At 45.8% G+C, this 20423-nt stretch overlaps 2 protein-coding genes across 2 annotated transcripts; both read left to right on the top strand.

Annotated features, from left to right (window-relative positions):
* The first annotated feature begins 6792 nt into the window (after nt 1-6792).
* Nucleotides 6793-8421, top strand: LOC139812875 (uncharacterized). Its single transcript, XM_071777986.1, has one exon. The coding sequence runs from the start codon at nt 6793-6795 to the stop codon at nt 8419-8421; it is 1629 nt and encodes a 542-aa protein (XP_071634087.1).
* Nucleotides 8422-8603: 182 nt separating this feature from the next.
* LOC139812872 (uncharacterized) lies at nt 8604-19961 on the top strand. Its single transcript, XM_071777980.1, has 6 exons — nt 8604-10278; nt 10371-11543; nt 15717-15911; nt 15988-16161; nt 19347-19487; nt 19849-19961. The coding sequence occupies exons 1-6, from the start codon at nt 8604-8606 to the stop codon at nt 19959-19961; spliced, it is 3471 nt and encodes a 1156-aa protein (XP_071634081.1).
* The last annotated feature ends 462 nt before the right edge of the window (nt 19962-20423 follow it).

The following is a 20423-nucleotide window of genomic DNA, read 5'->3' as shown; positions in this document are numbered from 1 at the left end:
CATCTATATATGAGGTCTCGTAAAAGATATCATGTGAAGCTGAAATGAGATTTTGGCACAAAATGTCATGTGAGATTGCATACACGAAGCTGTGCGCGAATTAATCAGAACTCTCATATGAGATCACATGCAGGATCACATATGTGTTGTCATACGTATTCTCACGCGATAATTTTTAGCAGGGTGTTTATCTTAATAGTGTTTTTCGAAGAGGAAAGTTTGCGGCTAAGTAATCTTTTAGACATTCTCGTATAATAATAGAACGTATATTGTCTCGTTCACAATTTATTCGTTGTCTTGGTTGTACAAATACTTCATCTAATTCAATAACCGGTTGCAACCACTCTTCAAGAAATCTGTCTTTATTGTGTTCACAAAGATTGTGCAGCACACAACATGCAACTATAACTTGAGGTACAAATTTATAGTTACAATCTACTTTTTTCTGTAATATACTCCATCTAGCTTTCAGTCTTCCAAATGCCATTTCCACTGAAACCCTTGCGGAATTGAGGTAGACATTAAATGATTCTTCTTCAGGTGAAAGTGAATCAGAATAACTCTTTATTAACCATGGCAGAAGTGGATAGGCTGGATCTCCAACTATCATGAAAGGTATTCCTTGGCCGTTTACATGTTTTTCCATCTATAACAAAATGAAAGTTTAAAAAAAAATCAGTCATATATCAACATATATATATATTGTGACGTTGCAGTTTCGCTGCAGCGTTGCAGCGCCCTGCTGCCGTCACAGGGCGCGGGTTTCGCAACCTTTTTCGCGCCCGAAGACGGTTCAATGAATCGATGCGAGATCTCCAGGGGCATATTAAATTTGCGTACATTATTCTGATCCCTTTATTTTTATTTCTGTATCATTGCGTGGCGCCTCACCGAGCCGAAAACCGGAGTTCCTGAGAAGATGCTGAGAATCACGGAAAAACGGATTCGACGACAAGGATAGAGGTGAGGAATCGGACGACGAGAAACTGATCTCGGTGGTGCTTGCGGGCCGCCAAAAGCAGGGGAGCGCGAGAGGACACGCGCGCGGCGGCGAAACACAGCGGCGGGCGGATCCGTAACGGCAGGGCCCCGGGACGCCGGGGCAAAATCAGCTCACCTGCCCTCCTCACCCTACTGACCGGATTCCGGGATGGTTGGCCACCATTTCCGGACCGACAAAGAGGAACGCGGAGGCAATCACGTCCCGTCCGCTACCGGGAAGGATCCTGGAAAATCGCCGCGCGAACGAGGGACCGTTTGGCGCCCTGCGAAAAGCCGTGATTAACGGCACTACGCAAGAATCTACCGCGAGCCTGCGAGGGTACGCCCGGGGTAGGGTACGCTATCGATTCCGCCATCGAGCGAAATTTCGGGAGCATTCTTGTATCGTCCTCGAAAGCCGACGCACGCTCAAGTCAGTCGCGGTATTTTCTGAGTCATATTTCGAGCCTCGTATTCCGAACTCCGAGTCCTGACGACTACCTCCGTTCCTTGGGACGACGGCGAAGGATCCTCTGGAGAGTACTGACCTACGGTGAGGTTGCCTCGCGTAACGATTATCATGTAAAGCCACGACACCGCTCCCCGGGCCGCGCTCTCGCTCGGGAATGTTCGCGATAATCAGCGTATTCGCCGACAAGGCGTATTTAGCGATCGTTGGCGAGAGCGAAGGACTCTGGGATGGTCTCGTGGCCGTGGAACCGCGACCGGAATTATGAGCTCCTGGAGATCACGGTAAGCGCGTCAATGACGATGTTCGATATCGCGAGTACGCCATGTCTCACGCCCTTCGCGTTCACGACCGCGCGTCTCGTGCGTAGCAATTCCCCCGGCCGAGTATTAATCGCGTGATAGTATTAATTGCGTCAGACGGTTGTTCGCGCTGGTTTAACTACGTTACTCGCGATTCGCGTCCGGACACTTAGATTATCTACGCGGTATCGGTTGTGCCGAGATATTATTCCCGTGATTGCGTCCTGATGTTACCGGCCTTGCCGTATTGTTCGCGCCTGAGTCTTGCTTTCAAGCACTTGCGTAGGATAATAGCTGCGTGAGAATATTGTCCGCGTCGACAATCGTGAGTGAGAATATGGTTCGTGCCGGTTGACTCCTGGCGTTGGGACGTTATTTGCGTTATAAATAACGGTAAAATACGGATCAACCCGACTGATCAGCTATGTCCAGATATTATTCGCGTTATATTCAGAAGATTATTCGCCTTAGATTAAGAATATTATTCCCACTAGATTAAGATTATTATTCGCGGTAAACTAAGATTATCCCTTGCGTTAGATTAAGATTATTAGCGACAAAATCTCTGCACGGCCTGGGGCCCTTGCGTTCCAGCGTTCCGAGCGTGACGCGCTATTATGTCGTGCCAGTTCACGCAATATTATTTCACGTTACTCCGATTATGTTTTGCCGATGTCGCCGGCCCTATTAATTTGAAGCATTCGGGAAGTTAAGTTTCTTTTCATATTATCTTGTGTAATACCGGCGTCTTCCGCGCGATTATTAAAGTAGCGTGATTTTCCGTGTTTTTCTGGCGTCCGCGTTATCCTTTCTGTGTTATTCAAAAATTGACGCCCACTTGCTTTATTAATGGAAGCCAAATTGGCCCTTATTATTTTCTGTGAGAATTGTTACTGAATAAATGCTATTTTTTGTTTGTTAATCGCTTGAGTTCGTAATATGATTTACATGTCACACCGCCGGATATCACGCTGCCTTTCATCAACCCCGCCCCGCTCTTAGGTCGAGCTAGCCGATTCCTCGCACATCCACACCTTTCGCCTTGCGTCTCGTTTTGATTTCTTTTTGTGATTTCGCGGACGCGAATTTACGCGTCTGGCGCCCAACATTAGAATTGTCTCGTGGAGTGTCGAAGGTGCGAGGGAATCGTCGGAGAGGCCGATCTTCCATCAGCTTTCTCTCCTTTTCCCCTTTTGATCCGGCACACGCCCCGGACCGTTCCGGGAGTGCAAAAAGCCGTGACTATATATATATATATATATATATATATATATAGTCCCCATATATATATATATATATATATATATATATATATATATATATAAAACAACAATCAAATTTGACGCCTTAAATCAGGAGCCAATTACGCTACTCCGTAACTAAGCGCGTACAAGGGTCCATTCCGAGCACGCATGAAGCGCTGCAAACATCACTCCGTCTTCGTTGCACATCGTATATCAAACGAAGATGGAGCGATGCCCACATGCGCAACTCGGAACGCAGCCCAAGAAAAGCGTCGCTAAATGAAGTGAAGAAGGTGTAAACGTAGACGTGAGTCTCAGGCCGTATTTAAATCTCCCGCGTTTGCCTACGTCAGCGTGCGCATTTCGCGCCTTATAGTGACCCCGCGAGGGCGCGAGCGCTCATTGGTCAATTACTCCACATGACTCGCTCGTGGCGGGTTCGTGCCGGCAGCAGCGGATGCCTCGACCGGTCTTTGTCATCCGAAGTATTTAGAATCTGGAAGTATCCGAACGTGTACGTGATTTTCTCGGTAACACCGTCGCATGCCTATTATAAGTATAGGCAGCCTATACCTGAGTGCAATAATTGCAGTTTAGTATAAAGGTATGTATAGGTTAATACGAATTTTTCTATACATAGACTATATCATTGAAGAATATAAGAAATTCAGTAAAAGAAACTGTACAATTTTGCCATGGGGCCCATAACCAATGTTTGATACACACAAAATTCTTATTTGTTTAGTAGAATGGCTTATGCAGTTGTGTGTTTTTCCGACAATACCGTGTCGGAAGTGCCGACAAATTGGATACATGAAGATGACAATGAAGTTATGTGCTGGTGGCCACCAACATCTGTAAAAAACGTATCAACGTTAATATCGAAACGTGCGGACCCTGACAGAAAGTCGTAGAGCTTAATCTCTGTGAAAATACAAAAATACTTTGGTAAGAATTAAAACCTTTACTAGATTTTTCGCCCGCGTTCGCGCGGGCTCAAAATCTATTCCCCTCTCCCCAAATTCACTCATTAATTAGGAGCACCTTTGATATTCTTTCTCCTCAAACTCTAACCTACAACTTCGAATTCTTTTTTAATTCCCGAAAATTTGAAAAAATTTTGTAACCGGTTTCCCAAAAGATCGGTAACGAAAAATTATACACTTTATAGCAAACCCCAAAAAATTCTACCTTTATTTCATATACAATTCTTTGAAATTCGATCAATTAACTCCCGAAAAATTTAAAAAATTTCGTAACCGGTTTCCACAAAAATCGGTAACGAAAAATTATTTATAAAAATTATCTATAAAAAAAATTCAGCTTGATATCTCAAAATTTACGGAAATTGGAGCAGAAATTGGAAACCCTTTTATTATTAGCAATTTTTCTATAAATTCATTGTAGCCATCCTCAAAAAATTAGAAAATTTTGAAACCGGTTTCCAAAAAATTGATTATAAAAAATTATGCACGTCTTTGCCATCTCCGAAAAATTATAAAATTTTAATTATAAAATTATAAAAATTTGGGCATTGTTTTTAAGAAAATAACGAAAAATTATCTCTAAAAAAATTCAGCTAATATCTCAAAATTTGAAGAAATTAGAACAATCACGTACATTTTTTTAAACAAAAATCGGAAACCCTTTTAGAAAAATTGGAAAAACTTCGTAACCGGTTTCAAAAAAATTAATTCATTAATAAAAAACTATCCATTAATAAAAAATTAAACTTATCCTTCAAAAATTAAAAAAATTTTGACACGACTCCTATTTCATATATAATTTTTTAAGATTTGGTCAATTAATTCCCGAAAAATTGGAAAAAATTTGTAACCGGTTCCCCAAAAAATCGGTAACGAAAAATTGTACACTTTATAGCAATCCCGGGGAAATTCTACCTCTACTTCATATACAATTGTTTGAGATTCGGTCAATTAATTTCCGAAAAATTGGAAAATTTTCTGATACCGATTACATTTATTTACTATGAATTAAAAAATATAAATATTATTGAAAGCGATTTTATTTTGTGTGTCAACAGTTAGCATACAGAAAAGATATATACCTTTTTTCTTTGTCTCTCTCTCTCTCTCTCTCTCTCTCTCTCTCTCTCTCTCTCTCTCTCTCTCTCTCTCTCTCTCTCTCTCTCCCTCTCTCTCTCTCTCTCTCTCTCTCTCTCTCTCTCTCTCTCTCTCTCTCTCTCTCTCTCTCTCCCTCTCTCTCTCTCTCTCCCTCTCTCTCTTCCTCTCTCTCTTCCTCTCTCTCCCTCTCTCTCTCCCTCTCTCTCTCTCTCTCTCTCTCTCTCAGTAGAAGCAGACGTGTGAAACATCGCTCCGTAAAAGTGTTAATTTTTGAGTGGTTTAAAAGTGAGGGAGAGTGTTAAAAAGTTGTGTAACGAATATCTGCATAGACCGGGGGTAGCCATGAGTGTTATCTAGCCGGAATATGTTGATACATAGACACGAGAACTGCATTTCGTACAGAGGTCATCGAAGCCTCGTACGACAGGTAGACATCGGCGGCGAACACAAAACGCAGACGTGTGAAAGTGACGTGTTAAAGTGACGAGTCAATTAACTTTCTCTGCCGATATTAGCAGAATGAACGAGGAATACGCCGAGTATCAATGCTCGGCATGTAAGAAGCCGATAAAAACGGAGGTGATAGCATGCAAGTCCTGTGCTAAGCTTTTCTACCATCCAGGTTGTGTATTTAAGCACAAAATTTATGATAGAAAACGCGAATTGGTGTCGTGTCCTGGCCCATTCGAGAAGTTAATTATTAGTAATGGTGATAAAGTAGCTGATATAAATAAAACAGTGGCAGCAGCAGGAAGAGAAACGGCACCTGCAAAAATGAGTCCGAAAGTAGCAGCCGCGAGTGGAACAAGGGATATTGATAGAAAAATAGATTGGCTTGTGTTCAGGATTGCAAGCACCGCGATCAATTACCGCGATCGATACCGGTACCGCCATCCCTGAGCCGCCCCCTGAACGAGGCGACTTCGCGCCGCTCCCCCCGCGTCATCCCTGACCGCTCGGTCTCTCACGTAGCGCTATCGATCCGGACACGCGAGGATCCCGTGATCCTGCGAAACGCACCGATTGGCCAAATTCAATGTCGCGTCATCGAATGCTCCGGAAACGAGCCCGCGAGAACGCCGGTCCTCAGTAGAAGCTTATCGAAGAACTCGTGCGGTACTCCAGCTAGTGTGTCTCCGTACTGAGTCAAGCTCTACTCGAATTCACGCGGATTTACGCCCCGTCGTGTGTCTGTGCCGAAATTATTGGGCTGCCAGTGCATCGTGCCACGGTTCGACGGCACTCGCAACCGCGCCGTTTGCGCGCAATCGCTCCCGCTATCACGGTGTGGCGACGAACATTCACGCCTCTGAGCGTCAGCATCTTCACCCTCGCATCGCGAGAGGTGAACGTTAGCTTAATTGCGCGTCTCCGCGTGACATCTTTGCGCCCCAAGTGCGCTCGAAGCAGTGCGTACTCGCACGCGTCAAACACGTGCCCGGCGCACATCCTAGCCGCGCCTCAAATTGTAAAGGCCACCGGCTGACTGTATATATCTGGAATAAAACTGTGCTGTGCACCATCGAAGGAGAAATCCAGTGTCTGCTCATTTTCCGCACTCCTGATCCCTGTCGGGGTCGACCCGGCCTGCCTTACTCCAATTGGCGAACCGGAGTTACGCCCGGCCAAGAATTTCGCCAACATAAAATCTGGTCCTTCGAGCCGGATAGGAGTGCCGGAGCTATCGCCGAATTGACGGACACTCAAGCAACATGGCGGAGCAACTGCTGGAACGGCAGATCCAGCGAATGCGAAAGGTGGATCGCGCGCTGGACAACTTCCGCAAAATCGGCAAAAATAATTTGACTGCGGCGAAAATTCGCAGTCGAATTAGCGACCTGAAGGACACCTGGGCCACCGTCGACGGTGGACACTTCGCCCTCCTGACCGCAATTCCCGCGGCAGAAAGGACAGACGACTACTTCACGGAGCAGCAGTACGAGACCTGCGAAGAGAAGTACCGGCTTGCAGCGGACTACATGTCGGAGTGCCTGGAGGAGCTGGAGCCTGTCGTGAGTCCGAACAAGTCATTCGCGTCATCGACCATGCACTCGGATCCTTCCGCGTTTGCGCTTTCGCATCTCCCGCGTATAAATTTGCCGAAATTCACGGGGGAGTTTCGCGAGTGGGAAGCGTTCCGCGACCAATTTACCGCATTGATCATTAACAATCGAGACCTGCTCGACGTCAGTCGGTTGCAATATCTGCATTCGTGCGTGAAAGGCGAGGCCAGCGATGCAATACGCAATCTGGCCTTAACGGATGCAAATTTCAAAATCGCGTGGAATTTATTGCGCGCGCGATACGACAATCGTCGACGGTTAGTGCACGAGCACGTCCATGCTCTGCATACGCTTCCCCCCGCGACCTCAGATTCCGCCGCCGCGCTCACCGCGTTGCGAGATAGAGCAAGCGTTTCAATTCAGTCGTTAAAAAACCTCGGCCGTGCGGTTGACACATGGGACGACGTGCTCGTTTATTTGCTCGTCCAAAAGCTGGACAAAGACACCCGAAAAGCATGGGAATTAAAACTTGGCGATACGGTAGATTATCCCACATACGAGCGCCTTGACAATTTCTTAAAGTCTCGAATACGCGCGCTCGAGAATATTCTCCCGGCTTCGTCGCAAGGCAAGGGCAATAAACAGCATGCCTCAATTCAAGCTCACGCAGCTAACGCATGTACAAACAAGTGTCCCATGTGCCAAAAGACGCATTTCTTGTCCGCGTGTCCGGACTTTCAAAACAAAAGCGTCGCTCAACGACGTGATCTCGCGAAAAAGTTTCATGCGTGCTACAATTGTCTGAGCATACGGCATACTCGCGACGCGTGCTCGAGTAAGAACACATGCCGGCAATGTCAGCAAAAGCACCACACGCTTCTTCACGCGATCGACGTGAATAACAATAGCTCGACAACCGAGAGCTCACCTTCATCCACGGACGCGAAAACAGATTCAACTAACGAAGTAACGTCACATTTGTTGTCGCACACGACCTTCTCGAAATCAAATATTTTGTTGGCTACTGCCTGGATGAGAGTGAGCGGTCTCAACGGTCGACATGACACAGTTCGTGCGTTATTGGATCAGGGTTCCGTTACCACCTTGATCACCGAACGATTGGCTCAGCGATTGCGCCTCCCGCGTACGCGCGTTTCCGTTTCTATCACTGGGATCGGCGAGACCGCTGCCACCGCACGCAGCGCAGCTACCGTTCAAGTGTCAGCTCGTGACGGCACGGGCCCGAGGCCCTCCGTCTCCGCTCTCGTTCTCAAGTCGCTTACGACTTACGTTCCGCACCGCGTGCCGGATATAACCAACTCGAAGTGCGTACCATGAGGCTGCGCAAACAGTGAACGCTGAGCGGCGATAGTCTGAGTCCTACATAGCGCAACGCGCCGATTGACATTATAATCGGTGCTGACTTATATGGCGCGATCCTACTACCGGAAGTCCGTAGTCGCGCTCCCAACGAGCCCGTTGCTCAAAACTCGATATTCGGATGGTTTCTGTCCGGACCAATGCCAGCGCCGTCGCGGCCAGCTCGCATTCAAGCGCATCACTGCACGCTGCTGGAGGAACTATCGGATCAATTGAAACGGTTCTGGGAGGTCGAAGAACTTCCTCAGAAAACGCATCTCTCACCGGAAGAGATGCGATGCGAAGAGCATTTCGTATCGACGCATTCTCGCGCCCCCAATGGGCAATATATAGTGCGGTTGCCGTTTAAATCGGGGCCCCCTATCGAAATCGGCGAATCGAAATCGTCTGCTATCGCGTTGTATTCGCGCCTCGAAGCGCGGCTAAAGTCAAATCCGGACCTCGCAAAAGAATACAACGAATTTCTCGCGGAATACGAGCGTCTCGGACACATGGTCAAGGCGCCGCTAGACGACCCACCCGATGGTCAGGTATATTATATACCGCATCACGCAGTTATACGCGAGCATAGCTCGACAACTCGTCTGCGCGTCGTGTTCAACGCCTCGCATCCGACTTCCAATGGTCTCTCCTTGAATGATCACCTCATGGTGGGCCGCAAACTGCAGCCTGAGTTGTCATTCATTATTTTGCGATGGCGGCAATATCGGTTTGTATTTACCGCCGATATCGCAAAAATGTATCGCCAAATCCTCGTCCACCCCTCCGACGTGGAATATCAGCGAATCTTATGGCGACCCACTCCGACCTCGCCATTGATAGCCTATCTCTTGTTAACAGTCACGTACGGTAACGCGAACGCGCCGAATGCCGCCCTTCGTGTCGTCGACCAAGTCGCCAAGGACGAAGGCGCGGAGTGTCCGTTGGCCGTCCCTGTATTGCAGCTGCACACATACGTCGACGACTGTGTGTTCGGTGCAGACGACATCCCTCTCGCGCTTCAAACGCGAAATCAACTAATCTCACTATTGAAAAAAGCGGGATTTCATCTCCGCAAATGGGCGAGCAACCAGCCTGTCTTGCTCGAAGGCATCGATCCTCAGGATCATGGCCTTGCTTCCGCAAAAACGCTCGAAGCGGACGAGCGTCTAAAGGTACTCGGGCTCAAGTGGGACCCCAACCAAGACGTCTTTCAATTCGACGTCACGCTCGTAGATTCCGTCCCCGCCACCAAACGCTCGATTCTCTCGACTATCGCACGAATTTTCGACCCTCTCGGCTGGATGGCTCCCGTCGTCATCACCGCGAAAATTCTCATGCAGCAACTCTGGCTGCTTCGCTGTGAGTGGGATAACGTCATACCGGAGGATCTTCTCCGCAAGTGGAGAGATCTTTATTGTCAATTGCCGCTACTGAAACAAATCTCGATTCCGCGTTGGACAGGTTACGGATCCGACACGCTCAGCGCGGAGGTTCATGGGTTTGCCGATGCGTCCGCCTCCGCATACGGCGCGGTGGTTTATTTACGAGTCACGCACATCGACGGGACAGTCGAAATTACGATGCTCATGTCAAAATCGAAAGTAGCTCCGCTCAAACCCATGAGATTCAGCGATTGGAGCTGTGCGCCGCGGTACTGCTTGCGCGCACAATCGACGCGATCCGATCCGCTCTCACAATCGCGATCCAGTTTTACCACTGTTGGACCGATTCAAAGGTCACTGAAGCCTGGCTATCGCAGCCTCCTTCCCGATGGCCAACATTCGTCGCAAATCGAGTCCACGAGGTACAAACCCTCCTGCCGACCGTCGACTGGCATCACGTGCCCTCACAACAAAACCCGGCCGATCTCGTGTCGCGAGGAGTGCCTCCGAAAGATCTTATCAAACAATCTTTGTGGTGGACAGGGCCTGACTGGCTCAAGCTGTCGCCCGATCAATGGCCAATCGAGCCTCAATCCCACGCGCCGGAAATACCGCCCGAAGAGCAAGTTCGCGCTCCCGTGCACGTCATGCAGCCTCGCGATCGATGGGATCTCAGCGAGAGATTCTCGTCGTGGAATAAGCTGGTGCGAGTCACCGCTTACGTAGTGCGATTCACGCGACGCGCTCGCGAAGGAGGTTGCGGCAGGGTAAACGCGCCGTCGCAGAACGAGCCGGAACCGCTCAGCCCGGACGAAGTAAACTTCGCGCGCATCTTCTGGCTTAAGAACATTCAGCGTCAGTTGTTCCCCGTCGAATATGCTCAGTTAGAGCTCTCACAACGCATCTCGAAAAGCAGTAAACTACTGTCGTTGAACCCGTTTCTCGACAAGAACGGGCTCATTCGCGTGGGCGGTCGCCTCCGCCATTCGACGTTTCCGCACGACAAAAAGCACCCAGTGGTGCTCGCTGCCCATCCGGCAGTTGCCGCGTTAATACGCGATACTCACTTACGCGCCCTCCACGCTGGGCCGCAATATACGTTGCACCAGCTACGCGAAACTTACTGGATATTACGCGCGCGTCAAACGATCCGCGCTGTTCTACATCAATGTGTCACATGCGCTCGGGAAAGCGCCAAGATCGCGAGCGAGTTGATGGGCGACCTGCCCGTGTACCGCGTTACGTCAACGTCTCGCGCATTCCTACATTGCGGAGTGGATTACGCCGGACCAATACAGGTCAGATCCACACCCGGTCGAGGGTACAAATCGAGGAAGGCATACATTGCCGTGTTTGTGTGCATGGCCGTCAAGGCCACGCATCTAGAAATGGTTGGCGACTGTACGACTCCCGCGTTCGTTGCTGCTTTCGATCGTTTTTGTGCGCGTCGCGGCGTTCCCAGTGACATGTATTCGGACAACGCGACGACCTTTCACGGCGCTCATCGCGAAATATCCGCCGCATGGAAGCGAGCCGTGTGCGATCCAAATTTTCAGAATCGGACCGCGACTCAAGGCGTGCGGTGGAACTTTATTCCTCCGTCCGCGCCGCATTTCGGCGGGCTGTGGGAGGCGTGCGTCCGCAGCGTCAAATTTCATATGAAACGCGTCATCGGAGCGCACACGCTGACATCCGAGGAGCTAAGCACGCTCTTATGTAAGATCGAGGCGTGTCTAAACTCGCGACCGCTCGCTCAGATGTCTGACAATGTAGATGATTATTGTGCAATGACACCGAGTCATTTTCTAATCGGCTCCGCGCTAACGAGCGCACCCACGCCGTCCTTACTCGATGAGAAGGAAACGCGCCTTACTCGATGGCAATTAATTCAACGCATGCGTGACAGCTTTTGGAAGCTCTGGTCGAATGACTATTTGCATACATTGCAGCAACGCCCCAAGTGGCGTGAGGTTCAAAATCTTGCTCGAAGTGGATGAAAGCACTCATAAATCACTAATAAGCAGAGGAAAGATAAATTTAGGATGGCGAAAGTGTCCGATCTTTAATTACATTAGTGTTAGAAGATGTTTTAAATGCTGGGGATATTATCATATTGCCAAGAATTGCACGAGACAGGAAACATGCTATAAATGTGCAGGAAATCATAAGGCGAACGAATGTACAACGGCAAAGAAGAGGTGTGTAAACTGTACCTTTAAGAATCAGACATACAACTTGAAGATAAATGTTGAACACGAGGCGCTGGATTCGGAATGTCCGACATTTAAGAAAGTATTGGAGGAGGAGAAAAAAAGAGCCGGCTGGGAAGATACAATATAGCAACCACAGGGAGAAGCGGAATTACTCTGGTATACGAATGCGTAAAGCTTCTTGGCGCATAAGAACGAAATTCAACATCAGATTATGAAGAGGGTAAATCCTGTGATTCTAGCGTTATCCGAGACTAGATTGACTGTAGAAATTGAGGATAGTGAGGTCAATATACCGGGGTATAGTATAGTTAGATGTGATGCTGAAAATAGAAACACAGGAGGAGTACTGTTATATGTTAGGGATGATATTAAATTTAAAATAGTTGATAAGAAAAAGATAGTGTCAAATTGTTGGTGCGTGGTGGTAGAAATAAGAGAGAATTTGTATAAAGGTATGATAGCAGTAGTGTATCATTCGCCGAGTGCGTCAAATGGCAATTTCGTGAGATTTTTGGAAGATACGGTTGAAGATTTAATAATTAAGTATGACTGTATAGTGATAGAGGACTTTAATATAGACATAATGGTAGATTCATTTTACACAAAGAAATTATTAACGGTAATGCAAAACCTAGGGATGAGGCAATACGTTGATTGTCCAACGAGAGTTACAAAAGATAGTCGAACGATGATAGATTTAATTTTTTCGAATAAAGAAATAAAGGTACAAGTGAATGAAAAACCTAAAATAACGGACCATGCATGGCTAAAAGTAAAATTTAATATAAATAAAAAGAGAAATAAATATAAAGAATTTAGAGGCAGGGACTATAGTAAATTTAATGTAGATGAATTTCTTAGAATAATGGAAGAAAGAACTGAGCAAGGTCAAGGGCTAGATATAAGCATAAGGGCGGAGAGATTTGTTAATAGTATAGTAAGTGTATTGGATACTGTAGCACCTAAGAAAAAGTTTAAGATTCCGAAAATATGGGAAAGGAAAATGTGGTATTCAGATGAAATTAGAATGGCAGCAGATAGAAGGGATGAGGCTCACAGTAGAGCAATAAGCTCAGGTAAAGAACAGGACTGGGAATTTTTCAAGAATGAAAGAAATGCAGTAGTTAAACTTATCAGGGCAAAAAAAAAGAATATTATGAGAATATGATAGATAATAATAGGAGTGATCCTACAAAAATGTGGAAAACTTTGAAAGAATTAATTAAAGGTGAGCAAAGGGGTTCAGAGAACATCGATAATGTAGATTTTGAAATATTAGAAGACATAGAAGAATGCAATATAGCTGATAAATTTAATATATATTATGTAAAAAGTATTAGCAACATTGTGCAATCTATTAGTAATAAGGGGATAGAAGGCACAGGTAGGAGACCTATTTATGTAATTGAGAATAAAGGAATTATGGAAAATTTTGAGCCAATTAGTGCAAGTGATTTGGAACAAATTGTTAGGGAACTACCACGAAAGAACAGAACAGAGGAAGGGATAAATAGTGATATACTGAAAATGGTGCTACCTGTGATAAAAGATGAGTTTGTAGGAATAATAAATGATTCGCTTAGGACAGGTAAATTTCCAGAAAGATGGAAAACATCCACGATAATACCGATGCCAAAGGTAAACAAACCAAAAAAAGCGAGCGAGTATAGACCGATTAATATGTTACCGATATATGAAAAAGAATTAGAGTTAGTTGTAAAAAAACAGTTGAAAAAATTTCTAGAAGACAATGAAATAATAACCAAATACCAATCGGGATTTAGGAAACAGCAGTCGTGTGAGACAGCAATTCAAAGTTTTATCGAAGAATAGAAGTTAATAATTGAGGAAAAAAAATGGTGGGGGTGTTATTCCTGGATCTTAGGAGAGCGTTTGAGACAATAGATAGTGTAAGATTAGTGGAAAAATTATATCAGTATGGAATAAGAGGAGTGGTACTGGAATGGATAATATCGTATTTAAGTAATAGAAAGCAGCAAGTTATATTCAATGATATATGTTCTAAAATAATTGAGACAGTATATGGCGTGTCACAGGGATCAGTATTAGGACCTCTATTGTTTATTTTGTATATAAATAATATAGTTAAAGTCTGTCCGGAGGGAAGTATATTTAGATTATTTGCAGATGACACGACCGCAAGTGTAACAGGAGAAAGTTGTGAGAAATTAAAAATAAAACTAAATATGGTGCTCGGTATACTTGAAGAATGGATGAATGTGAATATGTTAAAAATGAATGCAGATAAGACCAAATATATGATAGTTAGAAGTATAAGGAAAGAAATAAAAACAGACATAATAGTAAAAAGTTTGGATGGAACTATAATTGAGCGTGTCGAGATAACGAAACATCTGGGTGTAATGATCGATAGTAAACTCCGTTGGGAGAATCACTGTGATTATATGTTAAAGAAAATAGGGAAAAAAGTAAGTTTTCTGAATAGAATAGGAAATGATATATCGGCGTACACTCGATGTACTGTGTATAAGTCTATCATAGCGCCTCACTTTGAATATTGCGCAGCGATGTTAGTAGGCATGAGTGAAACGCAACTGAATCGACTGCAAGTAGCACAAAACCGTGCCATGAGAGTCATATTGCAATGCTCGCGATATACAAAGATAGATTTGATGCTGCAAACCCTTAAGTTTATGAATGTAAGACAGAGGCTAATGTACAATGTATGTATTTTTATTTTTAAGATAGTAAAAGGCATAATGCCAAAACACTTAAGTAATAGTATAGAAATAGTAGGAAATGTGAGTGGACGGCGAACGAGGCAGGCTGAGAATATTAGAATTCAATATCGCAAAACGAGAAGCGCACAGAAAAGTCTATTTTATAAAGGTTTGAATATGTACAACGACCTACCGATAGAAATTAAGCAATGCGAAAGAATTGTACCATTTAAACGTAGGTTAAGAGAATATATTGTACCTCATGTACAGGAATTAATTTAAGGATATTGTATGTAAAAAATAACCGAGAAAGCTAATAAACTTCAATTTCTCTCTCTCTCTCTCTCTCTCTCTCTCTCTCTCTTTCTCTCTTTCTCTCTCTCTCTTTCTCTCTCTTTCTCTCTCTCTCTCTCTCCTTCCCTCCCTTCCTCCCTCCCTCTCTCCCTTCCTCCCTCACTCCCTCCCTCCCTCCCTTCCTCCCTCCCTCCCTCCCTCCCTCCCTTCCTCCCTCCCTCTCTCCCTCTCTCCCTCCTTCCCTCCCTCCCTCCCTCCCTTCCTCTCTCCCTTCCTCCCTCCCTCCCTCCCACCCTCCCTCCCTTTTTCTCTCCCTCGGATTGCCCAACTGAACATTCACATTCTACAGGCTGGTCTTTTAACAATTGCGAACCATATTCTTCTTCCAAATTCACCCAAACTTCAACTAAATAAGGATGTTGAGTAGTAAGACCTGAGGTTCTCAAGACAAGAGCCTGAATGTGTAACACACAGTCTTTCCTTTTTTTTAGTCCTACTGACACAATAATTTTTTTTCTGTTATTACATTTATTTATACGTTTTTAAGATAGCGTATAATTTGCGAAGTCGAAGCGTTATAGAAACACTAATACATAATGACGCGCATCAAGAGCCGATCGACGAAGCATCTTCCGGAGAAGAGGATCATCTCACTTAACACAGTGAAGATGATGATTCAGATTATTTGGATGATGGGTCTGCTGAAAACGCCATGGAAATAGATGAAGAAGACATGGAAAACACTGCACTGAATCAACGACTTTTGGAAGTGCGAAATCGTCGAGAAGTTGGCCCCAGCCGTGGTCGGCCACCTTCGACGTTGCGAGGAAAAAATGGTTATAAATGGAAAACAAAGCAGCCTTCCAGACACTCAGGTATATGCGTCTCTGACGGTTACTTTCTCTACTACAATATGTCGTAAAAATGTAAATAAATAATGTTATTTTTCAGACCGATTACTTGATCAAATGAAGGATGTTGTTCCTGGTCCAATTGGCCCGGCGGGAGGTTTGGGAATAATAGAAGATTTTTGGGATGTTTTATTTACAAAGGATATGTTCGAAATAATATTAGAGCATGCGAACGATAAAATTGAAAACGTCTGTTTGGCAATCATAGAAAATGGTAATACGCTTTAATCTTATTATCATATCACGGACTTAGAAGAATTAAGAGCTTTTATTGGCTTATTTTATTACTCTGGTACATGGAAATCGTCGAACGTGGATGTACACCAGCTTTGGGAGAAAGAAAATGGTCTGTCGCTGTATCGGTGTGTAATGTCGAGAAATCAATTTATCTTTTTGTGTCAGTGCGTTAGATTTGACGATAAAGTAACACGAGACAAAAACGATAGACTAGCGCCTATACGAAAATTGTAGAGTATTTTTATAGAAAATTGTAAAAATTGTTACAATATTCACAACAAAACAACGGTAGATGAACAGCTGCTTAGCTTCCGCGGGAGATGTCCTTTTCGTATGTATATAAAATCCAAACCCGATAAATACGGTCTGAAAATAATAACGCTAAACGATGCAACTACATCGTATCTTTATCACGCTATCCCATATGTAGGCAAAATTATTTTAGAAGGGCGGCTGCCAGATGAAAGTATTCCAGAGTATTACTTCAGAAAGGTCACCGAACCAATTCACGGCACACATCGCACGGTAACATGTGACAATTGGTTCACAGCTATTCCTTTATTGCATCGCTTTATGATGGAACCATATAATCTAACAATAACAGGCACAGTCCGCAAAAATAAGAGAGAGATACCTGCTGAGTTTAAAATAGCCTCAAAAACAATTCCAGATACTAAATTCGGCTTCTCAAGTAATATAACTTTGTTGTCGCACACTCCGAAAAAAAAAAATTGTTTTAGTTACTTCTACCTTCATGAAAACAACCGATGAACCAAATGGGAAACCGAATATTATTGTAACGGCCTGACTTTATCGAACGCGGACGAGTTTACGGGATCGGGAGTTCGATGACAGGCCCAGAAACAGTAATCAATTTGCCATGTGAATATGCACTTTATACGAATATTCAAAACTATTCTATAAACATATACAATACTCGGGATTCGGTATTACACACGAACTGAACGCGGGAAATTACCGTGGTCGGTAGTGCCGGTGCACGCGACGCGGTATACGAAATCTCGGGACTCGAGTCTTCGCCTCGAGGTGCGGTACGCAAGGGAGGGATAACGCAGCGCGGTATTTTACAGAACGGAAGTCGTTGCGGTATACAGGGCTACGATAAGGCGGAACGCGGTAGATTACATACGGAACGCGGCTACGAGTAGACGCTAATGGAACGCGGTATATTACATAGTGATTGATACATATATTTAATACATACAAGAAAGATATACGCTGATAACGGAACGCGGTATATTACATACGGAACGCGGGACGTGACATACGGAGCGCGGTATATTACATACGGAACGCGGGACGTGACATACGGGGCGCGGTATATTACACGCGGGACGCGGCTACAGCTATCAGAACGCTGTATGCGATGCACGGGTAAGCAAGCGCGGTAGGTTGTACCAGAGGATGGCAGAATCCCGGGATCACGGTTGTGAGAACTCTCGCGGCGAGGCCGAGCACGCTCGACCCCGCGGTACCGTGATCGTCGGGGCAATCAGGGAGTTCGGGAACACTCTGAGAACCCTCAGTCGAGAACCAGAACTCTGGACCTCGTTGTACGTGTTGCCCTAGGATTCGGAAGGTATCGGGAGGTAGCTTCGTCAGGAGAGCCGAGATGAAGACGAAGTGTCTTCCTCGTCGAGCGCGCCGGCTTTTTATACCGCGCGTCGCGGTGAGCGTGGCAGGAGGGAGGCCGATCGTCAGGCGACGGTGCGGTGGTGGGAGCGGCGCGATCCCGCGTGCTCGCTTCGGCGGGGATCGGCTCGCTTCGGCGCTCGTCGGCGTCGTGCGGGAGGGCACCGGTGCGGCGGATTTCCCGCGCACACGGTGCGTTTCAAGTACTTAAAAAGATGTGGGCGCATCGCGCCCTGTGCTCGCCCGACGGGGAATCGGTCGGGCGGCTCCCGGAGAATGGTAGCCGGGGACGATGCTTTGTCATAAGGGGTGCATCGTTACATTATTTTGCACTATAACAACACAAAAGGAGGCACGGATACTTTCGATCAGTTATGTCATGCATACACTGTTACAAGAAGGACCAATCGTTGGCCGATGCGTTTTTTCTTTGGTATCCTAGACCAGGCTGCCGTTAACGCCCGAATTTTACTGACGTGTCTACAAGTAAATACTAATTCTCAAGAGAAATCTTCATCAAACATTAGCGCCATATTTGATTAAACCTTTCTTACAAACTCGCTTCAACAACTGTTAGAGCATGATGTGCCGATTCGAATGTTGCGCGGTGGTTTTACCGACCGCGGGCAACGCCACTAGCGAACCTAGGCGAGCGAGTACCAGGTAGAGAGTCCGAGCGCGCGGACAAGCGACACACCCCGCGAGAGGGGGACAGAACGTTCAAGAACATCGAGCGTAACGGTCATAAAGCGATAATCGCGAACAGTTTTGTACAAGTTATATCAATCAGTAAAGGCGAAGATCAAGCTAGCGACGAGTTTTTTTTGCCCCTACGTAACTCCTCCATTCGAAACGTGTCGGGTGGAACATTATGGTCCTTCGAGCCGGACAGCGATCCGGATACGGCAGTACGAGCATACGAACGAGAGTTGGTCGAAACAATCCCAGCTAGCGTAGCGCACGCGGAAGGCGTGCATCCATTGCGGAAGGAAGGGAGAGTAAAGCAGAGGCCTCCCTGTACAGCACAAACGACGAAACATACTCGCGCTATTGCGACGGATAGCTGAGGTGGTATAGTTTCAGTTTACGCATTTATATCGAAGTAGGGTTATCTCGCTTTTGTCTGCTTAGAGTCCGAGAGCCACGCGCGACGACAGCAGAGAAAGCAGCGTAGCTATTTTGTTTATCGTTGCCAAGATTCTACGTTGAACTTCGAGACCTTCGAGGCCCACGCAAGTCGACATGCCTGAAGGTTTGGAGACGTTAAGGCGTCAGCGCGGAACGTGCAAGGCGCGTTCATAACCGGGTTTAGCGAAAGTGACGAACCGGTAGAAGCCTTAAGAGCGAAAATCGAATTCGTACAAAATTCATGGTCTCAATTTGATAGAGTGCAATCGCAAATCGAAACGTTAGACGGGGATGATGCGGAGCGTCCGGTTATCGAGGATCGATACTGTCTCCTTCTTGGTCGTGCTCGTGCCCTCGTAAATACATTGACCCGCCCTGCAGGGGCAAATCGCGAACATGCAGATGTTGGTAACGCAAATAACGGTATTAAAGTCAAGCTGCCAGCGATGAACCTTCCGGTGTTCGACGGAAATCCGGAAAAATGGCTAGAGTTTCGAGACAGCTTCCAAGGGCTCATAGATGGTAATCGCGAGTTAACAAACATTCAGCGTATGTATTATCTTAGATCATCTCTGAAAGACCGAGCCGCAGAAGTTATTCAGTCTTTAGAGTTATTGAGTTAGAGTTCGATATTTTTATGTAGTATTATTATTAATATTCTTATTAACTGTTGTAGTGCTATGTACAATTAGAATGTATATTTTTATTTGTTTAAACTACGCGCGTTACCGAGATGAGTGTACGCGCTTTACCGGAAATGGGTGTACGATGGAGAGCACCCTCTTTCTTTTGTTTCTTTTATGTATCTTCCTGTTCTGTTCTGTACTCACTAGAGACAAGTCGTGTTAAATAAAGCTCTGCTGTAAGCGTTAATATACAACAGGTTATGGGCCCAGCACGCTTCCACTGCGCGTGAATATTGAGAGATTGTGGGTCAAAGTGTTGGACGTTATTTTTGCTTGTCTGGGACAGCAGATCGACCGTTTTTTGGTGTGAGCTAAGCGAAGCGGCAAGATAACCAAGATCCGCCATATTGGGAGCGGTAACGGTAACGCTACAACGTCATAGAGCAACTGTGAGATAGTGAGTAAGGCTAAGCATTGAAAAGATGGCCACAGAAACTAGAACAGCAAAGGTTGAACTGCCGAATATTGAGAAGCTCCGCGATGGGAATTATCGACAGTGGCGGTTTACAATCGAGCGATTTATGAAGCTGAACGGTGTCTTCGAGCATGTGAATGGAGTCGCAGTAAAACCAGATGTAGGGGATGCAGCGAATTTCAGGACATGGGCGACAAAGAATACAATCGCTGAATTAATTATCAGTGGCTCGATTGAATCCAGCGAACTCGATCACATTATGGCTTGTGAGACGGCGCGCGAGATGTGGACGACGCTGGCGCAAGTACACGAAAAATCTGATTCGTCAAGCAGGATGATGGCCAATGACGCATTCTA

This window comes from Temnothorax longispinosus, chromosome 5 (assembly GCF_030848805.1).
Source record: "Temnothorax longispinosus isolate EJ_2023e chromosome 5, Tlon_JGU_v1, whole genome shotgun sequence".
In the NCBI taxonomy this organism is placed as follows: Eukaryota; Metazoa; Arthropoda; class Insecta; order Hymenoptera; family Formicidae; genus Temnothorax; species Temnothorax longispinosus.
This window is presented reverse-complemented; position numbering and strand designations above follow the sequence as displayed.